Source organism: Felis catus, chromosome A2 (genome assembly GCF_018350175.1).
Source record: "Felis catus isolate Fca126 chromosome A2, F.catus_Fca126_mat1.0, whole genome shotgun sequence".
Taxonomy (NCBI): Eukaryota; Metazoa; Chordata; class Mammalia; order Carnivora; family Felidae; genus Felis; species Felis catus.
The window spans coordinates 118855012-118875224 of record NC_058369.1 but is presented as its reverse complement, the minus strand read 5'-3'; the positions used below and the strand labels follow the sequence as shown (position 1 = coordinate 118875224).

Sequence of the window (20213 nt, the reverse complement as noted above, 5' to 3'; positions counted from 1 at the left end):
CCTGGAAATCAGAAATACTCACCGCACCCGAGCCCTACGGGTATGAAACCCAGAATGCCAGGAGCCGCAGGAGCCTGCTCCGGGTGGCATTGCTTTGGTTGGTCGCCGCCCTGGCTACAGAGATTTGGACACATGAACCTGGGGTTGTTGTCTTGCTTGGCACATGCATCTATCTTTCTTGAGCCACTCCTGAAAAGTTGATGGCACCGGAAGGTTGGGAAGCTTCGAGAGCCGCCTCCCCGTCTTCCGCTTCCCTCTGGAGCCAGATGCATAGCTGCCTTGGAAAAGCCGGCTAACAATGGGCCGGGGTCCGGGTCCGGCGAGGGGGGGGGGCGCAGACTCCGAGCTGGGCTTTGGGAGGGGGGCGAGGGCATGCGGGAGGGGTTTGGGGAAGGAGAGGTGGACAGAGGAGAGAGGGAAGGGGACGGGGGGGAAGAGGAAAAGAGGGAAGGAAAGAGAGGAAGGAAAACAGGAATCACTTCTGAGATCCAGTAACTGGTTTTAGAAAAGGCAGAGGAAAATGGAAATAAAAGAGGGGAGCCCCCAAAATGAATCCTCTCTTTTCTGTGTCTTCTCTCTCTGTCTGTCTGTCTGTGTCTGTCTCTCTCCCTCCCTCCCTCCTTCCCTCTCTCTTTCTTCTCCCAGTCTCATCTCCCCTCTCCCTCTGCTCCTTCCTCCTGCCTTAGCAGAACTTATGTGGCGGGGATGCGGGGCTCTCGGGTGTCAAAACTTTGAAGATTAATGGATTACTTTGTTAATGACTGCAGGCGTCAGACTGAGGTGCTTAGATGATTTGTGAGGTGCGAGGCGTCTTCCCGACAGTCCCAAACAATGCGCGGAGTGTGCGGGGGAGTTAGAGGGCAGCCGCCGGCGGGCCCGGCAGCAGGGCTCACACTCGCACACACTCACACACTCACACACACTCCCAAGCGCACACACCAGGTTCTGTGCTGATCAGGAGGCAGGCAGGCACCCTCGCCCCCACGCACTCCCGGGCATCCCCACCCACACCCACATATATGTATTTTTGCCCTGAAAAAAGTGTAAATAAAGCCTCGCTGGCCCCCAATGAGGCGTTCCTTCCCGACTTTTTTGGATCAATCAAACAGACAGTGGCTTCTTTTGATTAAAGCCCAAATTGTCATTGGGCAGAAGCAATCATGTGACAGCCAATTCGGTCCAATTTCAACCTTGTCTCCATGAATTCAATAGTTTAATAGTAGCGCGGTCCCCATACGGCTGTAATCAGTGAATTAGAAAAAAAACACCCCAGCAGCGATCTTCTATGATAGATTTTTTTTTTCCTCTGCTCTCGCCTTTTTCCCGGGCCTTGCCCCCCCAAAGCCCCTCCAGAAGAGGGAACTTTTTCTCCGAGGGGGCTCCAAGGAGAAGGCCATGAATTACGAATTTGAGCGAGAGATTGGTTTTATCAATAGCCAGCCGTCGCTCGCTGAGTGCCTGACATCTTTTCCCCCTGTCGCTGATACATTTCAAAGTTCATCAATCAAGACCTCGACGCTTTCACACTCGACACTGATTCCTCCTCCTTTTGAGCAGACCATTCCCAGCCTGAACCCGGGCAGTCACCCTCGCCACGGCGCTGGCGGCCGCCCCAAGCCGAGCCCCGCGGGCAGCCGCGGCAGCCCAGTGCCCGCCGGCGCCCTGCAGCCGCCCGAATACCCCTGGATGAAGGAGAAGAAGGCGGCCAAGAAAACCGCGCTGCCGCCCGCCTCGGCCGCCGCCGCCGCCGCCGCCGCCACCGGCCCTGCCTGCCTCAGCCACAAAGGTCAGTCCAAAGACTTGGCCCCAGGTCCCGGGACCCTCTGCTCCTTCGGGGCTGCCCGGGGAGCGGTTATGGGGGAGGGGAGCGTGGGCTGGGAGAGAAGGGGGAGAGAGGGAGAGATGCTTGGCTGCCTTCCCTTCCCCTGTGGGCTCAGGAGTGGGTGTGATGGAGAGAAAAGGGATCCTGCGCTGCACAATGAGACATATATATATTTTTAAGAAGGGGGGTGGGGGGGAAACTTTCCCTAACTTGTGTAATGTGGGATGATTTATTTGAGTTGGAACTGACCTCCTCTTGTCTAGTTGTCCTAGAGTTTGGCTTTTTGACAGTAATGAAGAGTGATAGATCGCTCTTGCTCAGCTAAGCAGCTGATGCATTAATTATAAATTGTGGTGTGGCTAATATAAAGTTTGCTCCCGGATGGAGAGGTTGGGGGGAGCCACAGGCAGGAATCTGGTGGAGGTGGAAAGAGATGGGGTCTCCCCGGGCTGGGCTCCCAGGAAAGGCAGCACAATAGCTCCACTGCATCCAGGGGCGGCCATTTTGTTGCAGTTGATCTTTTCTGCTATATTTATTCTCCAGTGGAATAACCCCGCTCGGACCCCTCCACCTCCAACTGTGCGCGTGTCTCTTGTTGGTTTCCCTTTCCGCAGAATCCCTGGAAATCGCCGATGGCAGCGGCGGGGGCTCCCGACGCCTGAGAACTGCTTACACCAACACGCAGCTTTTAGAGCTGGAGAAAGAATTTCATTTCAACAAGTACCTTTGCAGACCCCGAAGGGTGGAAATCGCAGCGCTGCTGGATCTGACTGAGAGACAAGTGAAAGTGTGGTTTCAGAACCGGAGGATGAAGCACAAGAGGCAGACCCAGTGCAAGGAGAACCACAACAGCGAGGGGAAATTTAAAAGCCTCGAAGACTCTGAGAAAGTGGAGGAGGACGAGGAAGAGAAGTCGCTCTTTGAGCAAGCCCTGAGCGTCTCCGGGGCCCTTCTGGAGAGGGAAGGTTACACTTTTCAGCAAAATGCCCTCTCTCAGCAGCAGGCTCCCAATGGACACAATGGCGACTCCCAAAGTTTCCCAGTTTCGCCTTTAACCAGCAATGAGAAAAATCTGAAACATTTTCAGCACCAGTCACCCACTGTTTCTAACTGCTTGTCAACAATGGGCCAGAACTGTGGCTCAGGCCTAAACAATGACAGTCCCGAGGCCCTCGAGGTCCCCTCTTTGCAGGACTTTAACGTTTTTTCCACAGATTCCTGCCTGCAGCTTTCAGATGCAGTCTCGCCCAGTTTGCCAGGTTCCCTCGACAGTCCCGTAGATATTTCAGCTGACAGCTTTGACTTTTTTACAGACACACTCACCACAATCGACTTGCAGCATCTGAATTACTAAAAACATTAAAGCAAAACAAAGCATCACAAAACAAAAACCCCTTTGACCAGGTGCTTTTGCCTTCTTTTATTCTGAGAGTTGATTTTTATTTTCTTTTCTTCCTGACCTACCCTCTCTCTCCTCTAAATGTGGAAGATTTTCTGTTTAGTGATTCTCCTGGTCCAGTTTCAGAGCCATCTTTTACAGATTATTTTGGAGTTTTAGTTGTTCTAAATCTAATCCAACACCCCTCTATGTGATTTCCTGAAAGCAATATATGAGGCCTGCAAGAAAGTGATCATATAATTGTATCTTCACTTTCTTTTTATTTTTGTATTACATTAGGATGCATTGTCATGAGTATTTTTGGTAGAATAAATTCTCCTTTGCTATAAGTAGCTTTCTTATTTTTTCTCCCCCCTCTTTCTCAAGGCTCATAACGGTTTCTTTTTCTTCTTTTAGTCTAACTTGGTAAATAAAATTCTGGTCACAATTCATCTTCTTTTTCAATTTTAATATATTTATTAAGGGGGCATGTTCAAAGTCTTCAGTAGTCAATAACAAAAAAGAAAGCCAGAACATAGGACTTCTGAGAAACGTTTTTTTTTTTCCTCTCTTTTTAAAGGGAATGGATTTGGTTTTTCAGTGTAGAGGTTCAAGCCATAGATTTAAATTGGTAATAGAAACAGGATTGGGCAGCCTCACAGTTGGGCCAAGCCCAAGCTTTTGAAAGTGGAGAAATAAAAGTGCCTTCAGAAACCGCCCAACTCCAGGAAGAAGGAACATGGAGTTTCTTTAACAAGCTACCAGTCTCCAGGTCAATAACTAAGTTATCAACAATTCATTTATTTATACACATTTGTTTCAAACATCTACATTCCAACCCCCTCCCCCACAATCCCCGGAAACATTTTCAGTGTGGTTGATTAGTCTCCCAGATGTTGATGGGTCCAGGCAAACAGACCTAAAAGGTAGAGAAAACAAAAATAAAACAAAACATGGTTACTAGCTGGAAAATGCACTTCAGAAAGCGTTCTTTCCAATCCTCTGGTCCAGTCATTCTAGGATTCTTTTTTTCAGGGTCAGAAAAATCAATATTTCATTCTTAAATCTGTTTACATGGCAAATAATGGATCATTAAAGCTTTGAAGCCAGGTTACCAAGTTGAGATTTAAAATGGAGAGTTTCTGCGCCCTAGGTTATAAATTAACCCAGTTTCTAGAGAGAGAAAGAGAAAAAGCACTTTAAATGAAATATCAATAAAATGTAATCTAGGGCACGTTCCTGGGCTGTCTTGCTCCCCCCCTTCCCTTCTTATATCTCCCCATGCTGATTTTTTTCCTTACTGAGCTCTGTTGTGATGGCTACTTACCGTGAGAAAACGCAGTGTGTAAGCAACATGTGTGGGGGGCGGGTTGATTTAGGAACCCGGCTCTTAATAGTTAAGGCTTGGAAGTTACAATGAAATCGCGATCTTTCTCCATGGGTTTGCGCCCTATCTTCCTTCACCCTTTTGGCCCCTACATCCTGGCAGCGGTGGAGGCGTGTGAGGACCCCGGCGGGTCTCCAGCCCCAGGCGCGGAGCTGAGCAGGGCAGCCCGGCCGCAGCCAGGGCTGAGCCGCTGCTGTTTGCGATTCGTCCTACGCTCATAAATCAAACGCTTTCTATGAATGAGAATGTCATCAAAGAGATCAATTGCAGGAACACATGCACAAATAAAAATCCTCTTACGTATTTGCCGGGGATCCCCGTCCGAAAGCATTAAGTTAGAAGGCGTTTAGTCATAATTCATTTTTATTGCTCTTTTAAAACAACAGCTTGGCTGAGCCGCGGATGCCATGAGCAGCTCGGGGCCTCGGCGGCGTTTGTCTCCTCCTCGCTCCTTCTCTTTCTAGTAGAAGAGCCCTGAAAGAGGTGCTTTGAGCCCAGCAAGCCGCTTGCAGGCCATCATTTAAATAGTCACCAAGGTCTCCTTTCACCCACTCTCCCAGAGCATTTAAAGAGACTTTAGCTCCAGTCGTGGGGCGCTGGCCTACAAGCCAGGAGAACCAAGAGTCTCCTACAAGGCGGGATGAGCCCCAGGATTTCGTGGGGGGTGGGGGAAGAACCGAGCTACGGAAGCCTTGCGGGCTCGAGGCCAGAGGAGACCGCCTTTGTAAGTAACACCGGGAGAGCAGCGCTCTGGGCGGCCAGCCGGGGCGGAGCAGGCTCTGCTGCGGGAATCCGGCCTTCCGGGAGCCGGGAGCAGCGCGCGGAGGCAGGTCTGTCGCCTGCCGGAGAGATTGCGGGCCTCTATGCAAGTGCATGAAAACGGTCCCAAGAAAAACACCCCCACCCATGCTGGCTCTGAAAGAGGCCGGGAGGGAGGAAGAGAAGTGGAAGGAGAGCAGCACAGAGGCCGAGAACTAGCAGAGGCAGGAGAACGGTTGCGGTCCCGGGCGGCTTTGTGGCGCTAAGCCCTGCAGCCGAGGGGGTTGCGCAAACCCGGGCCGAAGAAGCCAACAAAGGGACAGGAATGAGGCAAGGAGAAAGAACGTACTTTGGTTCGGAAAGCAGATCGTCCGCAGTGCTAGCACCGACACTCTCACGTCCTACCGCCTCCCCGACAGGAGCCGCGTCCCTCCCCATCTCAGGAGGCCTGGCACTCCCAAGGAAGCCGCCTCCAGGAGGGCCTCCTTTCCTTTTCCCTTCTCGAAAATGAGTGTCCCCAGGTGCTGGAATTGGGGTAGGAGTGACCTTTCCTGGCTGGGCTCGCTCTTAACCGTGGCTGGGGATGGGTCAAAGGTCACAGAAAAATACTATTTCAAAAGTAAATGTTTAGGGAAAAATTGTCTTTGCTGCTGGGGGAATCCATAGTCAAATGTCTGCAAGAGTTCCCCCTCTTGTGGGGGCAGGTTTGGTGGGGGAACTTCTGTATGTGAAGAACAGAATGCAGAAACCTGAAAGGTTGGCTAACACATTTATGATGTGCCTGCTTCAAACAAAACTTCCTTCTTCTAACTGGGGAGGGAAAACTAGAGGGGAGTGGGAACCCCGTCCTCAGATAAATTTTATCTGTCCCATTCCGATGTGATAAGCAGGGTCAGAGAAAAATCTATACTGCATTGGCTGCAAAGCTTCTTGGATGATCTCTGGATTTCTTTTACCTAAGAATGCATCAATTTTCGGTCTCAGTTTGGCATTTTCTCTCTACAAGTCAAGGGTTGACACGAAACCTAATAGTAAACAGCAATTAACGACCCCGTCAGCATCAGGGTAGGATGAGGGTGATGGAGAACAGAACCCCTGGCCTGGGATGACGCTCAGATTTGCACGTGTCTCTCTAGAGAAAGACTTGAACGTTCACACAAGGAACTACATAGATACAAAGGGGAGGAGGTGTTGTTGGGGGAAGAAGAAAATGTCCCGTCCACCATCAGCCATCTGTCCACCGCCCCTCCCACCTGCCAGCCCCTAACCCCCCACTTCAGACATGCAGTAGAATGGGGGGGGGCGGTTAGTGGATAAAGGAAGCCCTACAACTCCTAACATCCCCCCTCCAGAAAACAAGCACCACTGTTGGGGCGTGGTGGGGGGAGTTCAGCGTATTTAGTTGGAGCTGTGGTCTCGCCCTTTGAGGCCCCCGCTGAAGCGCGCAGACTCCTGGGTCCCGGGGAGCCGGCAGATGGCCTGCAGCGCACCGCCCGGCCCCCACGCTGGCCACGTCCGCTAGCGTCATCTTTCTCCCCCGCCTCCTACCCTTCAAAATCCAGCGGCCGAGCTGCTCCGGATCCCATAGGGCTCCCGGAGCAAAGCTGAGTGGGGAGGAGAAAGGGGCGGAGAGCGAGGAAAGAGGGAGGGCGAAGAGCCGGCCACCCTCGGCCTTTTCCGGCAACCTTAACTACTACCAATCACCCGCTCCCGGGCGTCGAATTACAAAAGCTCCTCATTGCCTCGTTAATAATCAGTTGCGGTGGGGGAATAGGGTTCAGAGACCCTCCTTGGGGAAGGGAAGGCTTTTTTGGTTTTTGTGTTTTTTTGTTTTTTTCTTGCTCACGTCCCCTCCACGCCCAGCCGGGTTCCTCCCAGCCAACCCTCTGCGCACTTCCCTCTCCTTTCGAAGCTCGGGGAGCTGGTGGCCTAGCCTCGTCCTACGCCACGGTCCTCTGCGCTCCTCACTGCCCCGGCACCGCAGCAGGGACTGTGTAGTGAAAGCGCCCGCGGAGCTACCCTTTCTGCTCCGCGCTCTGCGGGCTCGGCCCCTGAGCTAGTGGGAGGCCAGCGAGCTCCGGCCCACTGATTCCCGACCCAAGAGAGACGGAGCCCCCTTCCCTTCTCACCTCTTGCCAGTTCATCTTTCTGTGCACGGTGGGGAGGGGGCGGAGACGGGGATGCCTCCCAGCCCCCACCTCCCGGAGGGGGGGAGAGCGGAGTCGGCGCGCGCAGAAGGTGGCTTCTGTTCCCCTTCGGCCCAGCGCTCCGAATCTGCCCTTGCAGCCGCCGCAGCAGCTGCCGCCGCCTGGGCCGCCTGGGGGGGCGACTGCGCGTCACCTAGACTGGAGGAGCGCCGGGGATTTAAATGCCACTGAAACGGTGATCCATCACCGCGGGAGCCAGCAAACTTTCGCAGGAGGCTCAGCCATTGGCTGACATAGTCACGTGCCCCTCCCCCTGCGCCCTCCGCCCTCGCGCCCCCCCTCTTGCGCACTGTACATTCATATCATTTTTCTTCTCTGGCCCCATGGAGGAAGTGAGAAAGTTGGCACGGTCACCCAGGGCTTCGCAGGACCCGGTCCCTCAGTGACAGATGGACAATGCAAGAATGAGCTCCTTCCTGGAATACCCCATCCTCAGCGGTGGCGACTCGGGGACCTGCTCAGCGCGAGCCTACCCTTCCGACCATGGAATTACAACTTTCCAGTCGTGCGCGGTCAGTGCTAACAGCTGTGGCGGCGACGACCGCTTCCTAGTGGGCAGGGGGGTGCAGATCAGCCCGCCCCACCACCACCACCACCACCACCACCATCACCCCCAACCGGCCACCTACCAGCCTCCCGGGAACCTGGGGGTGTCCTACTCCCATTCGAGTTGTGGTCCAAGCTATGGCGCGCAGAACTTCGGCGCGCCTTACAGCCCCTACGCGTTAAATCAGGAAGCAGAAGTAAGTGGTGGGTACCCCTCGTGCGCTCCCGCTGTTTACTCTGGAAATCTCTCATCTCCCATGGTCCAGCATCACCACCACCACCAGGGTTATGCCGGGGGCGCGGTGGGCTCGCCTCAGTACATTCACCACTCATATGGACAAGAGCACCAGAGCCTGGCCCTGGCCACGTATAATAACTCCTTGTCCCCTCTCCACGCCAGCCACCAAGAAGCCTGTCGCTCCCCTACATCAGAGACATCTTCTCCAGCGCAGACCTTTGACTGGATGAAAGTCAAAAGAAACCCTCCCAAAACAGGTCAGTCTTGCCATTCCTTGGATGCTCCTTGATGGTTCTGGAAGGAGCTAGTATGTTTAGTTGCCAAGGAAAATTAATACTTTTTTTTTAAAAAAAGTTCTTGCTTCCCACTGGTGTCCAGTGTGGACAGATTGCCCAGGTGTGTTGGGGCAAAGGCACATCTGGGGCTGTCGTGTTTCCAAAGGGGCTGAGTTTTAGAGGTTCTGGAATAGGAAGTGGGTAGGGATGTGTGGGGGTGGGGGTGGTTCTGTTAATATCTCCAGGCTCCATTCATCACTGGTCTGACCTTGCTAATGGTTGACTTCAGATTAACACTTTACACCTCATCAGTCACCTTTCCCAGCTGAGTTTCTGTTGAGAAATTCTTGATCTCCCCTTTATCTGAAGCTTGTAGGGGATCTCATATCGATTGTAAAAATTTTTACCTTGTTCTCTCATCGCTTCCCACCATGCCCCCAGGAAAAGTTGGAGAGTATGGCTACGTGGGTCAACCCAATGCAGTGCGCACCAACTTCACCACGAAGCAGCTCACTGAGCTGGAAAAGGAGTTCCACTTCAATAAGTACCTGACGCGTGCCCGCAGGGTGGAGATTGCCGCGTCCCTACAGCTCAATGAGACCCAGGTGAAGATCTGGTTCCAGAACCGCCGGATGAAGCAGAAGAAACGAGAGAAGGAGGGTCTCTTGCCCATCTCTCCTGCCACCCCGCCAGGAAGTGAGGAGAAGGCCGAAGAATCTTCAGAGAAGTCCAGCTCCTCGCCCTGCATTCCTTCCCCGGGGTCCTCTACCTCAGACACTCTGACTACCTCTCACTGAGGCCGACCAAGCCCCAGACTCCGCAGCCCAGGCTATTCCGCAGGCTGGGGACTCCTTACGCAAAGCACATTCTTAGCTTATCTTCCTTTCCATTTACAGTCTCTCTCTTCCTTTCTGATCCTATCTGGGGAGCTCCTGGCCAGGACAGTGTGTTTCCAGAGAGTCCTGGAGGAGAGGCTTGATTGGTGTGTGTGTGTGTGTGTGTGTGTGTGTGTGTGTGTGTGTTAACTCCTTGATGCGGATTGGGTGCCATAATCAATTTTCTGATGGCCCCCAACACTCCTCCCTACTTTGGAGATTTCCACAGTCTGTTCCTTTCAGATGTCCTTTGGAATATAGTCTCCTTTGCCAGCAGAAACATGTTAGAGGGAGGCCTATCTTTTACCTATCTGTATATTTACAGTTCTCCCCTACTTTGCCCTTAAAGTAGGGTAGAGAGAGAGGAGAGTCCAGGAGCTCATGAGGAAGAGAGGCACTATGAGCTTGTTTACACAATTAATTCATCCCTTAATTTAATTCAGTTTCATGTGTGTGAGTTTGCTGGTTGTAAATACTTTGTCCTGAGAGATTTATCTTTATACAGATTTTCTAGAAATGTTTAGATTAAGTGACTAAAACAGGGTAGGCAACTCTCAAAGCTGGTACAGTTTTATATGTTATGGGTTAAAGAATAAAATCGCTCACTTAAACTCAATCAGATGCCTCAGAGGGTAGCCTGCATGTGTTCTTTCAAGTGAGTTAAGAAGGCTTGCGGAATACGAGGTTCAAAAACCTTGCTTCCTGTGCTGGGTCTCCCCCTATCACCACCCATTTAGTGTTTCTCTGGGCACACTCTTTTTTAAATTTGTGCTGGATTATTCAGAACCTAAAGGTATTATTCGAACCAGCTTCTTCCTTCCACAGTTATCTTAGCTGGATATGATGTATTTTCAGCTCAATTGTTAATGTGATGGATGGCACAATGAATGTATATTTTGTGTGATTCGTGAATAGTCTTTTGCATGTCGCACAATGTTTTGATGTCCCTGAAGTACCACACTGAGTTATATCAGTTATTCCTTGTGAGCCTATGATATTCCCCATTTCCTGTACAATCATGAACAGCTCTGAGATCCTGGAGTGATGTGATCTAGAGCAGAGTTTACGGGTCTTAAGATGTCTGTAATAAATATATTCAAGTTTCACATATGCTTACGCGGCCCTGAATTTGGCTTGGCTACAATTTACTGGTTCCAACAGCGTTGGCTCATTTCATGTGGGGAAGGGGAGAAGGGTGCTGTGCATTTTCAGAGGTGGGCCTTTTCTTGGAAAAAAAAAAAAGCAAATGCTTTTCATTATGTAGCTGAAAGTTCCCCTATGAGTGTCATTGCACCTAGCTAATACCTACTTACTAGGTTGATTTTCTTTGAAATAACAACAGTTCCTTTATTATAATCCAAGTTCATACTGGAAAAAATGAATAGTGAAGAAATTTATGAAGCAGATCTATTTTTGAAACAAACACGGATACTTCCTGGGTCAAGTGCTAACCTTTTCACCTCCAACTGAATGTTGACGTATATATAAACAGAACCCCCTTCCAAAGCCCAAACTCTTCAGTCAGTCTTTCCTCACATCAGTGAACCAAGAGCTAAGAGATTCACATTTAATTAGCTTCAGTATAAAGCTGTTTGAGGGTGAGGCCTCCATCTCACCCTTCTTTCTTCTTTTTTTTTTTGGCTTGTTAGACAGTGTTCCAATATATTTCGCCCCTTAAATTGAGTGTGGTCTGTTTTCAGTAAACCCTTGCGTCTCTCCTCCCATCCCTCCTGTCAATATCCATCCCTTCCTGCCACTCTCTACATGTCCCCCTGCCCACTCCCTCTGGGTTACACATCTCATCCCCATTAGATTCAGCTTCGATTTCATAGCCATCGTGGCTGTCATGGGTCTGCTCTAATTCTAAATCCATAACCTAGTTCTAATCCCATAACTCAGAAAAAAAAAGTTGTTATTTTCTTCTCTGGGCTCAGCAGTTTCTTTCAGTTGAACTTGCGGAAGCCTCTATGAAGTCTTCCGATATTCAAGTTGCTTCCAAACTGAGGCAGGTGTCTGCTCTCAAACAGAGGAAGCCAGCAAATCAAAGGCTCTCCTCCTAGACCTCTTACCACTTTTCCTTCACTTTCACACATTTTCAGAAGCTTTCATTTAGCCCCGAGAGTAGAGCAGAAATTTTACAGCATCACAAATAGAGGCATCTGACTTCCTTCCTCTCCAAAGGGTGTTTTACAGAGGATGGGCTGAGGGTGGGAGGAGAAATCCTACAAAACTTGGAATTTGCAGGCCTCCTAGAGCACCCATGAGATTTCCTGTACTTCCCCGTCAAAGGGGCAAGCCTGGACTTTGCAGGCGCGGTTGCTGCGGCCATATCAAGGGCACCCGCTGCCCTCCCCTCTTGGCTCCTGGGCTCTGGGCTTGCCTCTAAAAGACTCAAGTGGATGGAGGAGAACTTCAAAGTCGGCCAACTCTCTTTCAGTTCCCACCCTGGCCTTATACAGTATCTTTTGTTTATTAGTGTAAGGCCACACAGCAAAACAGATGGCTGGTTTCCAAATTCTTTAATGTGCTAAAGTGTCATTTGCATGCCACTGCCGTAATTTCAATATCTAAAAGCAGGGCCCGACCCGCTGGAATCCTGGAGATTCCAATCTTGAAGGTGCTGGTTTTAATGTAGCCGAGAGAGAGGAGAACGATAAATTATGGCTAAACATCCCAAGCCTCCTCTAGGTCATGGAATAAATCAGTTAACAAGCAATGCATTTAGGAAACATTAATATACCTTTCAACAAGGAAAACATTTGTATCTTTTTAGTTGTCCCAATCGATTAAATCAAAGGCGCTTACCACATCCTATTTCTAGGTCTCTCTTTTTCTGTCTTGGTCTCTGAGGAGCATGGTTAGCTCCTTGAAAAATGACAGCAATGGTGACTGAAACAACAAAAGCGGGAACACAGAACATAGCATTTTATTGATAAATTTAAAAAGGACAAGAGTCTCAATTAGGGACTTGGGATAATTGCGAGACAAAATTCCAGTTTTCAAATGCGTTCTCCTCACTTCCTTCACACTCATTCAAAGTCCTCCTGAAATTCAGGGTGTCCCCAACCTAGGCTGAGTTGAGATCTGGCTCTCAAGTCTGCTCTCGGCTTCACCTTTGAAAGTTTACTTTTGGAGGCTATTCAGATGCCTTGGTGTTTTCCTCTGGGGCAATCAGATTCAAACCGATCAATATTTACTCAGTCTGAAAGGGTTGTTGAAAAGGCTGCTAACAACAAACTGCTTAGCTGCTCACCCCTGTTTAATCTCAGGTTCACCGAAAGTTCAAGAAGAGATGAATGTAGCGATGGGTCACTTTAGAATGAGTCCCAGCGGTTTATCTGAGCTCTCCGCTAAAGGCAACAATTATAGTGCCATCCCTCTTTGGGAAAGGGGCAACTTTCCTATTATTCTTTTGCTAAATAGTGTTTACTAGAAACTTAAAACACTTTCCTCTCCCTTCCTGGCCTTTTTTTTTTTTTTTTTTTTTTTTTTTTGGTAGGTGGGGAGAGGAGTTTCCAGTTGCCCTTCTCCTCTCTTCTCCTCCAGCTTTCTGCCAATCCACTAGGTTTCATTTGACTTAAAATAAATTACACTGAATATTTTTAAAATGTTAAATTAGCCTGACAGAAAAGATCCAATTTATTTCAGATGCCAAGAGCTGTGAAATGAGGCTCTTTGGGCCGTTAGAGCTTATCTCCTTCGCGAAAGTACAGGGCAAGATTGAATTGAAATCCATTTGCGTTTGAGTAATATCGACAATCAGAGCCCCAATATCCATCTGAGATGACTTTTTAGACAGGAGGTGAGGGGAGGAGGAGGTAATTCACTCGTGCAAAAGCAAGTATCTCAAGTAGAAAGTCAACTTTAAAATTTTATGCTCTCCTAGTGCACAGACTATTGAGATGAGAAAGGAAGACGCAAGGAAGCCAGTGGGGAATGGAAGGAGAAGGTGCTGGTCACTGGAGCTAATTGCTACAGCTCTTCAGAGGTCAAAGTTCATGTAATCACCGCATAAATGCATACTAAATAGGGATTTATTAAGCTTTTCTGATGGCTGAGCACGTCTGTGGGAAAAAAACAAAACAAAACAAAACGGTCACTGCTGTTTCTGTTTCTTCCCAAAGAATAATCATTCTAAGCAGTAGAAGCTCTTGGAGTCTGAGTCTTTAATTTACTGTTTTGAATGACAGGCTACCCCTCTGTTTTAAAATTTTGAAATCAATGCATGGACAATAACTTTCTTTATTTTGGATGGGACCCTAAAATAACTCTCTCACTCTTAGAAATGCTAAGAGTGTATTAGAAATGCTTGTATGTATTTTGTCAATACATACAAGGACACAAGTCAGCATGTCCTTATCAGAGAGGCTACTCCCTAGATGGCTAGCTTTGGCGACTCTCTGTTGTGGGTAAGCCTACTTTTTTTGCCTGCATTTCTGAGAGCACACAAAAGTCCTGCCTTAGGACTTCTGGTGTGTGGATGACCAGAACTGAAAGGGACCCATTTACCCAACCTCTTGTTTTATGCATTGGAAAGATAAGGCACCCAGAGGTGGACGAGTTTGACTTAGCATCTTCCTAAATAGAATCCAGGATAGCTTAGAATCTGAGGCCACTGCACTTCTTGATTCTAAATTCCTGATTTGATTTTGCCCCTTCTCATTTAGTCTATGTGATTTATTTCAGGCTGGAGATAGTTCATGTTTTTCCACTTCTGATTACTAGCCATCCACTCAATCAAGTCCTTGATGTTGAAGCCACCAAAATTATTTGAATCTTTGAAACAACCTCCCAGTTGAATGTTTCTGCCATCTTGTTTGAACAATACAACGTGGGGCTACTTGATGTTTAAGATATATGTCTTGAAATATAAAAATAGAACAGGTAAAATTCAACACGCACATATTTTTGTTGTTGTTTTTGAACCTAGACTAGGGAAGAATAAATGAAAGAGGAGTTGCCTGTGCCCAAGTTCAACTTCCATTAAATTGTCAAGAGGTGTCAGCTAGAAAGGGCTTGGAAAGCAAGGAACATTCCAGGAGGTGTCTTAACTCTGAATCTTTTTGTGTTTGTTTCTGTTTGGTTTGTGACACAGCATAGCCTCCCGAACACTGTTCTGTCTATATTTCTTAATTTTCTAAACCACTCACTCATGTACCAAACACACATACAACTTAAACATAAAATTTCCTTGCAATACAACTTTCCACGTTTTCCTTGCTTGGTGGGGTCCTACTGGTCTCAGTAGAACCTGCTGCCTAAGGGGAAACCTACGGCTGTCAGTGTCTGAAGATCTGAACTGGAATCCTCAGCGCTTCGGAGCCTTATTTCTACTAACACCAGCCATCAAATATAGTTGACCTTCGATTGCAGAACTGAAAAGCAAATACCAATCAAGCAACTCTGCTGGCGGAAGCTAGTCTATGAACCACCCCCCCCTCCCCCCCCCCCTCCCCGCCCAATCTCACCCCCCAATTATTTCCTGTAAAATATTCTGGAAAGACTGCATTTTGGGTTTATTGGAAACAAATGAAAAGACCGACGTTTCCTTTCCTCCACATTTCCAGACACGACTAAAATATGTGTCTCCATTTTTTAAACAGCCCATTAAATGTTTTCCTATTTGAAAACGTGGTGGAAAGCGTCCAGCCACAAGCCTAATCGATAGAAATCAAGATTGTTTTGCGTCTTCATCTGAAGCTTGGTCTTTTAGGGTTAAAAGACGCCACGGCTTGCAACTGAAAATAAAGGGGGAAAATTACAGAATTTTTTTTTTTTTTCCTTTTTAAACTGGGATACTTTTTAGCCACACTGGACATTTCAGCCTGCTTCCTTTTAAAAAGAAAAGTCGCCACAGAACCATAGCGAGAATGCAGAAAGCAAGGATTTAAACAAGTAGACCCCCCCCCCCCCCCATCAGTACTACTGTTCCGGGAATCCTCTCATTCGGAGGAACAAATGAGGTCCTTCCTTTAGGACGCGCAGGGGCAGCTGCTCGAGGCCCGGGGAGCGCTAGGCTCGGGCCATCGGCTGGCGGGGCAGCGGCGGCCGCGCGAGCTCGCGCTCCGCCAGCGCCGCGCCGGCCTTGGGGCCGCCCGCGGGGCCTCCTGCGGTGGGGAGAGGCCGCCGGGTCCTCGGCGCCCCGCAGCGGTGGCGGGGAGCCCCGCCACCGCGGTTAAGACGTCTTTCCGTGCTTAGCTTCCCCCCGCCTTCTCTCTCCGGATTCTTCGGCAAACGCCGCCTCTCCCTTCCCGTCCCGCGCGGGCCCCACGCGGAGCGGGGCGGAAGCCGCTTCCGGGCCCTTCGCGGGTGTGCGGGCGGCGCGGCCCTTCCGGCCCGGCTGGCAGCGAACCGAGCGTGGGTCGGGGCACGTCCCCGGCGGCTGCCAAGAGCCCCGCTTTGTCTCCGGGGACCGCTGGGCCCCGCGTTCCCTCCTTCTTTCCCCGCCAGCCTCGCCTAGCTTCCAGGTGCTCCAGGAAGTGGCCGGAGCGGAGACTTGCGGCCTCAAATGCCTCAGACGGGAGCCTGCCTTCTCCTGGTGAGGGCTCAGGGCTTCCAAACCCTCAACTCACAAGCCCAGGGCAGAAGCCTAGCCCCCGGGTTCATCTTTTAAGATGTGAAGGGGGGAGGGAGATTTTACCCCCTGCTTGCTACCGCCTCCCGGCTATTTCCAAAATACATTTAATTGAGTAACATATTCATTCTCCTCCTAGTTCAGCTTAAGGTGAACTAGGGTAGACGTGGGGGTTGCAGGAGTGGTGAGTAGCAGTTTCTGAACATTGGATGTTCCCAGCGAGACTAGACTAGTGCTTTTCTAGTCGGGGGAACTTCTTGCCTCTCTAATGTCCTCGCCCCCATTTCAGTTGCAGAGTCAAACCCTGCCTTACCTCAAGTCTCACTTCTAGAAAGTTTCTAGAAAAGTTTCCTGTACTACTTCCCACTCTTTCAGCTGAGCCCCTCCTCAAAACGCCACCTTTTACACGGGGAGCTTTGTTCTACAGTACTTACTTAACTGTGACCGTGAGACTGTGAACTAGACTATCCATTGGTGTTAGTCTTGGCTCCCCCAAGAGGATCTCAAGCTTCTTGAGGGCAGGGCCCTTGACTTCCAGTAACCTGAAGGGTCGGTTTCTATAGCATCAGTAGGAGCTTAAGTTATAAAATAAGGTGATTGTTCTTGTTGACTTTTAAGTATTTCTCTAAAATGTATGTGGCTTCTCAGTATCCTGAAAATTTGATACGTATCCTGGATGACTCTGAGCCAACCCCTATGTCAAATACTACACGTACATTAACTCGTTTAATCCTTACCCAGCCTCAAGCAGGAGGTATTTTTAGTGTATTTTGATTTTACGGCAAAGGAAATGGAAGGGTCCAAGATGTTAAGTAACTTGTCCATTGAATCCAGAGCCCAAACTCTTATCCCCTGAATAGTAGTGCTTCTCCACAGGGCCAATCGCATGAACCCTCTACAAAGAGTTATCAGGCCAACTCCGTTCAATTCAAGGACTATAGTGGGTAATTGCTCATTGGTAAAGAATTAGCGGGAGAAAATGATTTTAATATCCGACATATATGCAAACTGTAGCTACACATTCTTGGGAAAATAAGCAAATGACAAATACTTGCATGAAAACAAAGCTAAAGAGAGAGATCAAATTTAACAATAAAGTCCATGAGAGAAGTAATTTAACAATAAGAGGCTTTTTTTCAAATCTGGCACTAATTGATTAAGGGAATAATTTGCAGGGAGAAGAAAGATACCCTTTATATGCACAAGTTCTGTCTGTCACACGCCTAACAAGTGGACAAAAATGGGAATATTCAATATGAAATACAGATGTCTTGTCTCCATGAAAGTAAGCATCCGTACGACTGGAAACATTTGCACAATATTCCATCTTCCAGTTTTCATTTGGTTATTTTACACACTGCAAATCCAGTCACAATTCACATTTGAAGAAAAAGAAGAGAAGAATTTATCTTCACTGGAAAGCACTAGTCTTCGTAGTTTACAACTTAGCACTTACAACTTAGTGCCTGACTGCCTTAGTCAGAGGATCATGTGACTCTTGATCTCAGGGTAGTGAGTTCGAGCCTCGTGTTGGGTGTAGAGATAAATAAATAAAACTTAAAAGAAACCCCAACTTTGCACCTCTTGATTAAGAATAACCAGAGGAACCAGGCTGAACAAGAACTTGAAGAAATATATTATGAAGCCTGAAGAGAGCCAGTTTTTAAAAGCCAGTTATTCCCAGTACTCAATTTACACAAAGTCAGATTAAGAGTTGTATGTAGAAGAACATACTTTGCTTCTTCCTACTCTTCTAACTTTTGTAAGTGAACGAGGACTTGGCATAACTACAAGCATTATAATAGTACTGATATTATTTAGTTATAGAATCACAGATCATCTAATCTGGTCTTTCTGTTTAACAGGTGAAGAAACTGAAGCCCAGAAAGGTGCTAGCAGCAATAGTGGTAAGAAAAAATATTTGCTTATATCTTTACTATGTACTAAAGTGGACATTAAAAATGGCAGGCAAAATTAATCTCAGGATAGATATCTTAATAACATCAGTACTTAATTACTATATTAAATATAGTAATTATAGCAATTAATTACACTAATTATTAAATATTGAAGACCTAAATGTTATTAAGAATAGATGGATTTGGATAACTAGATATATGGCCAGAGGGTTTCTTCCTTCCTACTTACCTCTGTGAATCCTACAGAAAGGGTGGCTGTTGAGATCCCTCTTATCCCATGGGTAAAGAGAAACTGAAGGATCCATTTTATTTCTTCCACTTCAGAAATTCTTTATATGGTTTGACAGATGAGACAGGAACAACATCAAGAAGAAAGCCAAACTTCTTAACTGTCTTGCCCAACCCACTCAGATAGGATGTTAGCTTCCTTGTTGCTGCTTGATTCAGGCACCATGAACTTGAGGGCATTCTGGGACACTGGTGTGTTCCCCATGGACCACAAGGACTAAACTTGCAATTCATTATGTTATATAAAAATGAATCCCTCTACTAGAGACATCCAGACTTTAGCAACTTGTGACAACTTATGTTTTTTAATGTTTATTTATTATTGAAAGTCAGAGAGAGTCAGAGCGTGAGCAGGGGAGGGGCAGAGGGAGAGGGAGACACAGAATCTGAAGCAGGCTCCAGGCTCTGAGCCGTTAGCACAGAGCCTGACGCGGGCTCAAACTCGCAAATTGCAAGATCATGACCTGAGCCAAAGTCGGATGTTTAACTGACTGAGCCACCCAGGCACCCCGTGACAACTTATTTTTTTTATGTTAACATTTATTGAAGGCTTTCTTTGTATCTGATGCTGAGCTAAGAGCCTTATATACATTACTCTTCACCATAGCCTTATGATGTGGGTTTTATTATCCCCATTGACAGATGGAGAAACTGAGGCTTACTGAAGTTTTAGAAGTTTCTCACCGGAACATAATGAGTGGTTAGTAAAGTTAAATTTGCAGCCTGTTACGGTTAAATCCTCACCTGTTGAAGCCTGACTTCTTAAGAATGTGAGAATAATGTAAGACTAACCTTAAATTTAACTTTAGCTTTAAAATGTTTGTATTTTAGGTGTTAGGGAATTTCTCACTGTGAGTCAGAAAAGGTCCCACAGCCATAGCAAAGGTGTTAGGGATGGCAGTACCAGGTCTAGTGGTTTAGCATCAGGGTTCGGGGCAGGGGCAGTTGTCTCATCAGACTGGCTCCGGCTGCTAAGCTTTCCATTTATCTAACTTGATTTTCAGTCTCCCTGGCAATTTTCTGAGCTACGTGTGTGTATCTTCCGTTTCCGCTTAAATCACCAATAGTCAGTTTCTGTTGCTTACAACTAAGAATCCTGATTCATGTACCATGTGATATACCAAATGATGCTGCTTTGAAATTTTTTTTTTTTTAAGATTTTATTTTTAAGTGAAATTCACAACCCTGAGATCAAGGGTCGCATGCTCTCCTGACAGAGCCAGCCAGGTGCCCCAATGTGCTTTGAAATTTTTTAAGACCAGTGGGCTGTGGCTAGGAATTGTGGGAGGGAAGTTGGACTCTATAATGTAGAAAGTATCTATATAATATGGGCCAGATGGCAGCTTCTTCAGATTCTACTTTCTCTTTTTCCCTACCTTTGGGCTCTTTTCCTTTTTTAAGTTTTATTTATTTAAGTAATCTCTACACCCAATGTGGGGCTTGAACTCACAACCCCCAGAGAAAGAGTCACATATTCCTTTGACTAAGCCAGCCAGTTGCCCCTGGACTCTTTTAATGCACACCCGTTTGGCCTTGTTAAATCTAAATAAATATACTTAAAAAGCTAAAGATGACCCTGTGCCCACCAAGAAAGCATAAGTGCATCTCATTGAGTTGTAGAACATAGCTTATTTTCTATTTTATTTTACGGTTTTCCTACCTCATCGAGTAATTATTCTTCTGAAGCTGACCCTTTATGTACAACAGTAGCTGATACTTGTTGATAGCTTACATTGTGCTAGGCACTGTGCTGAACACTTCACATGGATTGTCTCATTTAAATCCTCTCAACTATGAGGTGTAGGTAGGTACTGTTATTACCCCTATTTTAAAGAAGAGGAAATTAAGAGGAAAGGTCACCCACATAGAAAATGGCAAAGTTTACTCTTAGCGTTGTGGCTCCTGAGCACTTATTCTTCAAAACATTGTATATTCTCTTCCCCCT

General features: G+C 47.6%; 2 protein-coding genes and 2 long non-coding RNA genes across 6 annotated transcripts in view; 3 read left to right on the top strand and 1 right to left on the bottom strand.

Moving 5' to 3' along the window:
• The first annotated feature begins 389 nt into the window (after positions 1 to 389).
• HOXA2 (homeobox A2) lies at positions 390 to 3652 on the top strand. The gene is made up of 2 exons (XM_003982877.5): positions 390 to 1786; positions 2437 to 3652. The coding sequence occupies exons 1-2, from the start codon at positions 1396 to 1398 to the stop codon at positions 3174 to 3176; spliced, it is 1131 nt and encodes a 376-aa protein (XP_003982926.1). The 5' UTR covers positions 390 to 1395; the 3' UTR covers positions 3177 to 3652.
• A 329-nt stretch (positions 3653 to 3981) lies between these two features.
• LOC105260377 lies at positions 3982 to 7706 on the bottom strand. The gene is made up of 2 exons (XR_890056.4): positions 7476 to 7706; positions 3982 to 4119 (listed from the first exon to the last, which is right to left on the bottom strand). It is a non-coding gene; the product is annotated as an uncharacterized LOC105260377 (long non-coding RNA).
• A 113-nt stretch (positions 7707 to 7819) lies between these two features.
• Positions 7820 to 10597, top strand: HOXA1 (homeobox A1). 2 transcript variants are annotated; one of them, XM_019825621.2, is made up of 3 exons: positions 7820 to 8296; positions 8500 to 8594; positions 9054 to 9296. In XM_019825621.2, exons 1-2 carry the CDS (start codon positions 7943 to 7945, stop codon positions 8557 to 8559), a joined length of 414 nt encoding a protein of 137 aa, XP_019681180.1. In that variant the 5' UTR covers positions 7820 to 7942; the 3' UTR covers positions 8560 to 8594; positions 9054 to 9296. The 2 variants fall into 2 exon arrangements, with proteins under 2 accessions (XP_019681180.1, XP_019681179.1); XM_019825620.2 differs by having other exon boundaries at positions 7820 to 8594; positions 9054 to 10597.
• Positions 10598 to 15496: 4899 nt separating this feature from the next.
• LOC102901262 overlaps positions 15497 to 20213 on the top strand; it is a 126275-nt gene continuing 121558 nt past the window's right edge. The window contains exons 1-2 of one of the 2 annotated variants that reach the window (XR_006594300.1): positions 15497 to 16025; positions 17927 to 17968. This is a non-coding gene — a long non-coding RNA (uncharacterized LOC102901262). The remainder of the gene's footprint in view (positions 16026 to 17926; positions 17969 to 20213) is intronic. The other variant, XR_006594299.1, reaches the window with a different exon arrangement.